Raw genomic sequence first — 8,307 nt, forward strand, 5'->3', positions numbered from 1 at the left:
CGGTTGCCAGGCAGCAGGTACCCCAGTCTAGGTCTTAGACCCCCCCCCCCCAGTCACCAGTCTCACGCAATCATTACCCATCAGGGATCACACACAGGCAGATGACACACAAATCTGCGCCCAGATCCTTGCTGGGAGCCCTGCCCGCCTCACGCGGAGACCAGCCACACACAAACCCAGTCTCTCACAGCAGCCATAAGCTGCTTCTGGCCACCAGGGAGGGCCTGCTCACGGGATGGCGTAGCTTTGGCGAGCACCCTGCCGCCGCGTCCTCATCAAGGCCTTGTACTCGCCCACGCGCAGCCGCCGGCCCTCCACGACACAGGTACGCTTAGGCCTTGGCTTGTACTTGTAGTCGGGGTATTTCTCCAGGTGCTGCCGGCTCAGACGGGCCTGCTCCTCGTAGTACGGCTGCTTCTCCTGGTTGGTCATGGACTTCCAGCGAGAACCTGATCCAATACCAGGCAAGAACTAAGGGCCAGACCCTCGTGGTTCCCCACCAGGTTCCAGGCCCTAGCGAGAAGTCCTGATTGGACCCTGGCCCTCAATTGGGATCGAAGGTGATGAGGCATAAGCACTCATCAAGGGCCTGACCACGTGTGGATGCTCCTGGGGTGCTGGGCCAGGAAGAGATGAGTTTGGCAATGAGAGGTACTCTATACCACTCTCATGTCAAACAACTCGGCACCCCTGAGAGGTCTCTGTCCCAAGGGCATTCACAAAAGAACAGACAGACACTCCAGGACACCATGCATCCGATGTGAATCTAAGTTGTAGCTCAGTGGTAGAGCACCCGCCTAGCATGGGCCAGGGTGGGCATGGCAAAGCCGAAAACAGAACCCTGGTGTTTCAGACAAGAACCCTGCACAGTTACAGGAGGGGACTCAGCCATTACACCACCCTTACTCAGACTTGTCGGCTCTGCTCCCTCCTCAGCCTCAGACACAAAGTCTTTATACCAATGGGCCCAAATGCCAGTCTCCATTTACTGCCACGGCACAGGCCATAAGAGGCACCGGGTGTTTGGGGATGGCAAAGAATACACAAAGTCCCAAGGGGAGGGACAACCAAAAGCCCTGCACTGGTACAAGGTCCTAGGGTCCAGCTGCCCAGAACATCTCAACTGCTACACCTGGTAAGATTCTACCAGGATCCAATAAGATTTGAAGATTCCAAACAGACCCAGCTATGTAGGAGCTATGTCCCTGGACTCGACCCCCTGAGCTGCAGAGGACCCACGCCCTGGCCCTTACCAAGGATCTTGCTGATGCTGGAGTTATGCATGTCTGGGAAGGCCTGGAGAATTTTCCTCCGCTCATCCTTGGCCCACACCATGAAGGCATTCATGGGTCTCTTGATGTGGCTGCTGTTCCGAGACTCGGAGAAATGGCGGGAGCCTGGAGGGTGGGTGGGTGAGAGTCAGGCAGGCAACAGCTCTGGGGCTGGCAGAGACATCCCTTGCATGGCCACCAGGAGGCACTGATGAGGCTCATAGAGAAGTCAGCTCAGGCCTAGCAAGGCAGGAAGTAGAGGATGAGGAGGCCAGCCGTAAGCAGAGGCCCACCAAGGCCAGAGAACAGGAAAGGCAGCAATCCAGAACTGCAGGGCCCCCACAGAGTCATTACAAGATACCAGAAGACGACATCAGGGAACAATGGAGACGCACGCTAGGAAGGGCCCGAGAAAGGAGGGAGGAAGGGATCAGAGACGGACACAGCACTAGTGGAGTTAAGTGGCGCCCAGCGCCAGAGCCCTCACCATCCACGTCACAGCTCAGCATGGCTTCCTCCAGGGGATGCACACAGCTCTCCTCCAGCCGCTCCTTGGCCGGGGAGGAGTCCAGGCTGATGAGGTCCTGCAAGTGACAGAGACAATGTGAGGATGAGTACTTCCTGTGTCATCCTGTCTTCACCTTCCTGTCCTCTGGGCAGAGGAAGAGTGGCCCCTACCTTTCGGAATGGGGTATTGGGGGAGTTTTCCAAGGCCCCACTGTGGCTGTGCAGCAGCTGCCGGGCATCCTGGATGGCTTTGGTGACGGCGTCCCCTTCACCGAGGAAGCCTGTTTGGAGAGGGAACAAAGTGAAGGGCAAGGGACCCGAGGGCTTTGTCCCGGGAGCAGCCCACACATTTAGGCTTCCCACCAGGTCACACCTAAGGGGCTCCTTGTGGCCCCTGCCCCTTGTGGCTCCTTGTACACTCCCTGCAGATCCCCACACCTCCCTGCAGGACTGCCTGCAGCTGGGTGCCAAGGGGCTGGGGATGAGGCAACTCTCCCAGATGCAGCTCAGTGGCCTGACCCTGTGCTGTCTAATCTGGTTCTGGAGAACAAAGGCGCCATGGAAGGAGGTGTCCTCCGAGCGAGCCTCATCCCCGGCTTTACGAAAGCAGCGGCTGGGGTGGAGCTCGGTGATGGAGTACCCTGGAACTGTTTAAAACCCCAAACTGGAACTGAGAAAGGGAAGGACTGTGCCCGAGGTGGTGTCTGACTCCACCGGCTAAGGTGAGACAACTAACTGTCGTCTGAGGTGAGAGCAGATTGAAAGGCTCACCCAGAGGCAGGCTGGGGGGGCTGGACTGCAGGTCCCTTGTGGGAGCCCCGTGGCTGGCGGGGCGAGGCCCACAACTGTTCATCTTCAGGCTGGGAGAGCTGGAGGTGTTGGGCAGCTCGGGTACCTTGGGCTTGGCTGTGAGGTTCAGTGGTTGTGGGGGCTCCTGCCGACCCAAAAAGACAGAGAATGAGAAACACCCAAGGAGGACCCCCCCCCCCATCACAGGACAGACAGGACTCAAGATGAGTGAGACAAAGAGAGCAAAGAGCAAAGAGAGACAGTGGCTCTGTGAGGGAGGGGGTCCCAGGCGATAGGCAGGGGAGTACCTGCAGGGGGTGGTGGGCGGCCACCCCCGGCCTCTTCACCACAGGGGCAGGTGGGCTGTGCAGCAGCTGCAGTGGGTACTCCACTGGGGAAAGAAAAGTGGCAAGGGACAAAGTCCCAGGTGAGCCCAGAATAGCAGGCACCAAGTGACAGGCCCCAGGACCACAGGTAGGTGGGCAGAGCATGGAGGTGGTCCAACCTGTTCTGCTGTCTTCAGGCTAAGGTCGTACAGGGGACCATCGGTCCCTCTTCCCATATGGCCCCTGCAGGTTGATGGCCTTGCCAGCCCTTTGCAACCCTCTCTAAAGAGCTTCCCACGCACACGCAAGGGACAGCACTGGTCTTGTCCCTGCTGTGTGTAGGGGGCAAAGCTACTGCGTCGTGCTTTCCCTCTATGATAAAGCGTAAGGTGTATAAGGGTTACTCAAAGCAACAGCCTCATTTTACAGGTGTATTCTATTAGTCAGGGCTCACTACACACCCTAACAGGTAAGGCGACAGACCTTGCAAATTCAGCAGGCTGTCCACAAACATATTCAATGGCAGCAGCAGCAGCAGGATTTGAACCCAGGTCTAGACTCCATAACCCATCCCTTGGCCTAGACAGTTCTCCCGCTCCTATCTATTTTACCTCACTAGGCTTAGAATCAAGGAGGAATGCAGCAGAGATAAGCCTGTGTAGAAACCACTAGCAGCACAGCAGGTAGTGATAAAGGCTCAAAGGAGGTGTGCCAGGACACTTAGTCCCAGCCAAAGTGGAGTTGGGGTAGTAAGATGGAGGATTTTGTGAGGATGAAGAACTCAGGCTGGCAAGCCAGGTTGGCTCTGTGGCTGGGAGCTTGTACTCCGTCTCGGGCTTGTGGAACAGGGAGGGTAGATTAGGAATTGTCTTCACTGCCACCTATCCTGTGTGGCATTTACAGGCAGCGTGTCTGCCCTGTCCCAACTCTGTCTGTGGGCACTGTCACCAGAACTCACTGTGATCATTCCATCTGTCACCTTCATTCCCACCCCCCACCACCAGAGAGAACACACCCCCTGCTCAAGTGTTCCAACGCACTCACTTCCAATCCTCCACAGCCTCCCAGCACACTCTTCCCTCTCATTCCCCTGCCTAAGTTCAGAAAGGACTTGTTCTCCCACTGGACAGACCCCCAACCGTGGCCCGGAAAGGCCACAGTGTAAACTAATGCACGAAGCAGGGCCCCAGCCTCCTTCCCTCATCTCAAGGAACCTGCCTCTGTGGTGACCCTTCCCTGCCCCACTCACCTGGCTTGCAGGGAATGGGCTGAATGGGCAAAGCCAGCTGGGAGTCAGGAGTGACAGGCAAAGGCTGGTGACTTGGGGGGAAGGCTGGGATCATGACATAAGGCATGTTAACCTGCTGAAGGCAAAGAAACCCACTGTAAGTCCCTGGGCACCAAAGAGCTGCCCAGCCGGGGTCAGCCCAGGACCTGGGGTGGGGTGAGTATACACAGGGAACAGAGTAGGGACAATTTTCCAAAGGATCTGTCTACCATATCACATCTGTGAACCCATCTCCTTGTCCTTAAGTCTCAATGGGGACCAGGGGAAGACATCTTGGGTCACCCTCTAAAAACAGGACAATAGATTCGGAGGGGACTGGAGCAAAAGTATGGTCTCTTCATCACACTCATGGAGGAGGGATTGCTCCACACCCCTTCCCGGTGGCTCCCGGGCCAGTGCCACCCTCAGCCTGTGTGCCACCCTTGGCCTGTGCCCCTGCCATCAGCACCTGGATCTGCTGCTGCAGGAGGTTGATCTTGTGCTGCTGCTGAATCAGCTGCTGCTGCTGCTTGGCGATCTGGGGAGGCATGGAGTTGACAAGGGAATCACGGACGGCCCAGGCCCGCCTGACCCAGCTTACCCCTGACTTCCCCAGCAGGCCGAGTAGAGAGCAAGGGGACCGAGCAGAGTGCCAGGGGACAGAGCAGAGCGCCAGGGACAGAGCTGAGCTCCAGGGGACACAGACGAGTGCCGGTTCTCAGAACCTGGTCTTCTCTTGTCAGCAGTCACCCTTCCCCACAGGAAGCCCCAACCCAGGCACACCTGCTCTTGCTGCTGCCTGGCCAGTTCCATCTGTTGCTGCTGCTTCTCGAACAGCATGGCGGCCATGTTCTTCTGCTCAGAGTGGGCCGTAAGGAGCTGGTCCCGAAGGGCGGAGAGCTGATGGATCATGACCAGAAGCTGGAGTTCCTTCTCAGCCAGGCTCTCTTGGGTCCCTGTTCCACAGAGAAATGCTGCTGTGGGAGTTCTTGTTAGTTCACCTGTCTATCTGCCCACCACCCATCTGATAAGTGCTCTGTCTAAGGGTTCTGCGAGCCCAGCCTTCAACCTCTCCGTACTTTAGGGGATTTTTTTTTTAAGATTTTTGTTTGTCTGTTTGTTTGTTTTTGGTTCTTCGAGACAGGGTTTCCCTGTATGGCCCTGGCTATCCTGGAACTCACTCTGTAGACCAGGCTGGCCTCGAACTCAGAAATCTGCCTGCCTCTGCCTCCCAAGTGCTGGGATTAAAGGCGTGCGCCACCACGCCTGGCTCTTTTTTTAAGATTTATTTTATTTATATGAGTACACTGTAGTTGTTTCCAGACACACCAGAAGAAGGCATCGGGCAACCTTTACAGATGGTTGTGAGCCACCATGTGGTTGCTGGGAATTGAACTCAGGACCTTTGGAAGAGCAGTCAGTGCTCTTAACCACTGAGCCATCTCTCCAGCCCTGGGATTTTTCTTTCTTAATCTACTGATTGGCACAATGACAGTCACTTCATAGCATTAGTTTGAGGATGAACGTGCTAATGTGTGGAAATTTGTTTGGCTTGGGGACAGCAATGTAGGTGCTCATGTCCCCGCCTTCCATTTCAACCTGGCTGTCTGATGTGGCAGTTTTGGTCTCAACACCTGAACTGGGGACCATTTATACTCGGGATGCCTCTGGAAGATGCTGAAGAAGCTCAGGCCCCCATCCCCGGGACTCCCAGGCACTGAACGGGGGAAAGGGGGAGCGGAAGCATTGATGTGGGTGTGGTCGAGATCACTGACAATGATCACTCTGAGGTAAGCAGCAGCTTTCACTATGGTCCTGAAAGCCTTGCCTCCAACAGTGAGTGCAAATGGTCAGCTTGTGCTTGCTCACAAGGTAGGCTGAGAGCTGGAAGGTGACTGCTGAGCCTCTAGCCCCAAGGGTCCTGAAGGAGAGCCGGGATGGATCCCAGGGATGGATCCACTTAGGCCTCCCCACCTGGGGACAGGCCAGACTTCTAGGCAAGGCATGGAGAGGACCCTCAGGTGGGACCGGGTGGGATCAAAGACACGGGACAGGTGCATGAGGTACGGCCCAGTTGAACTAGAACTGGAGACTAGACCAGAAGGAAAAGGCTCCAAGATGCCCTCCCTGCCCTCTGTGCGCACCTTTGACGTCCTTAGCTTCCACATTGCTTCTTCCCAGAAACCTCTCCTTCCAGTCACTGGACAGCAGCTTCTCAATGGCTGGCACAACTGGAAAGCAGCAAGGTAAGGGCAGGGTGAGGGCCAGCAGAGACCAGCCTAGACCTCACCTCTGACCCGACGGACATCCTGCCTACCTTCCTGTAAGTTGCGGTTGAAGTCCAGGCGTTCCTGGCTTCCCGAAGCAGCCTCGGAAGCTGCTGGTCTCTTGGGTTCTGGGGACCCACTGCTCTCTGGTGAGGCACAGTCCTGTAAGAGACACTGAAATTATCACTGCCACTCCCAAGATAGGGGAGCACATGGTACAGAGGGCTGAGCAGCACAAAGGTGTCCATTCTGAGGAAGCCTAAGGCATTCCCTACCCCTGCTCATAGGACCTGATAAATGACACAGTGACATGAACAGGGACTTGGGGACAGCAAGAGTCCTGCGTTTCAGTCCAGGCTGGGTGGCTCACAGGGGGCTGGATCTGACACAAGCCCCCGACCACTCTGAAAGCCAGGCCAGTCTCTAAGATCTAGGTATTAAAGTATCTGAAAGAGGCCAATACTTCAGGAGGGACCGATGATGGGACTGAATTACCATAGAAACACACTGCTAGGTTTGTCTATGAGGGTGGTTTAACTGATAAGGGGAGATTCGCTCTGAATGTGGGACCCTGGACTGTTTTACCCCTACCAGACTACAGACGCACCGTGGCCAGCGGCCTCAAGTTCCTGGCCATCATGCCTTCTCCACAATGTTTACCCTTGAACTGTGAGCACTGAATCCTTCTGTAGGTTGTGCAGACATCTGACCCAGCACGAGAGAAGGAGCTAACACGGAACTCGCCCTCAGCTAGTCGTTACTATGAGCCCACATGCCGCTCCAGCACGCTGCTGACTTGCTTACAGGCACCCACTCTGGCTTCCCTAAGTGGTCCCCGGAGCTGGAGCAATGCCTCAGAGAATCAGAGTTCAGTTCCCAGCACCCACATCCAGCTCCAGAAGATCCAACACCCTCTTCTGGTCTCTGAGGGCAACTCCACTCAACGTGCACACACTCCTAGACAGATACACACCAAAAAATAAAAATAAGTAAAAATAAAACAAAACCCCCCAAAAACAAACAAACAGAAACTTTGGGCCTGATGAGCTAGCTCAGCAATTAAGAGTATTTGTTGCTCTTGCAGAAAACCCAGGTTCAGTTCCCTGTGCCCACATGGTGGTTGACAACCACTCCGGTTCCAGGGGATCTGACGATCTCTTCTGACCTCTGTGGCACCGGGCACGCACATGGAACACTTACACACGTTCAGGCAGAAATCTGATTATACCTCATTCAACCGGACATGGTGGCACACACCTTTAATCCCAGAGCTCAAGGAGCAGAGGCAGGGGAATCTCTGTGAGTTCCTAGCCAGCTCGATCATAAAGAGACCCTATCTCAACAAAACAAATCAAAATGCAAACTGAGCTCCTCTTTAGAGTTATCAAATTAAATTTCCTGTAGGCCTGCAGAGGTCCCTACCATATATTTCAACTCCCTTTCGTGTGTGTATGTGTGTGTGTATCCATGTGAGTGTGTGCAGGTAGGTGCACATCTTTGTGTGTGTGTCTGTCTGTCAGCCTACATTTGACAAGCACCTACCATTTATTTACTAAGGCATATGTATGTGTGTGTGTGTCTTCATCTGTCCGTCTGTCTGTTGGCCCACATTTGACAAGCACCTGTCATTTATTTACTGAGGCAGGTGTGTGTCTGTGTCTGTAGGCCTGCATTTGACAATCACCTATCATTTATTTACTGAGGTAGGTATGTGTGTGTATGTGTGTGTGTGTGTGTGTGTGAGGACACGTGTGTGTGTCCTCATCTGTCCGTCTGTCTGTTGGCCCACATTTGACAAGCACCTGTCATTTATTTACTGAGGCTGGTGTATTTGTGTGTGTGTGTGTGTGTGTGTGTGTGTGTGTGTGTGTGTGTGTGTG

The 8,307-nt window shown here is 54.8% G+C and overlaps 1 protein-coding gene across 2 annotated transcripts in view; it reads right to left on the reverse strand.

Moving 5' to 3' along the window:
• Positions 1 to 8,307, reverse strand: part of Sox13 (SRY-box transcription factor 13) — a 42,711-nt gene that overhangs the window by 1,915 nt on the left and 32,489 nt on the right. Inside the window, exons 3-13 of one of the 2 annotated variants that reach the window (XM_021197897.2) lie at positions 6,478 to 6,589; positions 6,305 to 6,391; positions 4,944 to 5,116; positions 4,630 to 4,698; positions 4,143 to 4,257; positions 2,876 to 2,958; positions 2,550 to 2,712; positions 1,950 to 2,059; positions 1,759 to 1,855; positions 1,254 to 1,397; positions 233 to 449 (exon numbers count right to left, since the gene is read on the reverse strand). In XM_021197897.2, the coding sequence (XP_021053556.1) occupies positions 233 to 449; positions 1,254 to 1,397; positions 1,759 to 1,855; positions 1,950 to 2,059; positions 2,550 to 2,712; positions 2,876 to 2,958; positions 4,143 to 4,257; positions 4,630 to 4,698; positions 4,944 to 5,116; positions 6,305 to 6,391; positions 6,478 to 6,589 (1,370 nt within the window). The remainder of the gene's footprint in view (positions 1 to 232; positions 450 to 1,253; positions 1,398 to 1,758; positions 1,856 to 1,949; positions 2,060 to 2,549; positions 2,713 to 2,875; positions 2,959 to 4,142; positions 4,258 to 4,629; positions 4,699 to 4,943; positions 5,117 to 6,304; positions 6,392 to 6,477; positions 6,590 to 8,307) is intronic. The other variant, XM_021197898.2, reaches the window with a different exon arrangement.

The sequence above is a fragment of the Mus pahari genome, chromosome 5, assembly GCF_900095145.1.
Source record: "Mus pahari chromosome 5, PAHARI_EIJ_v1.1, whole genome shotgun sequence".
Taxonomy (NCBI): domain Eukaryota; kingdom Metazoa; phylum Chordata; class Mammalia; order Rodentia; family Muridae; genus Mus; species Mus pahari.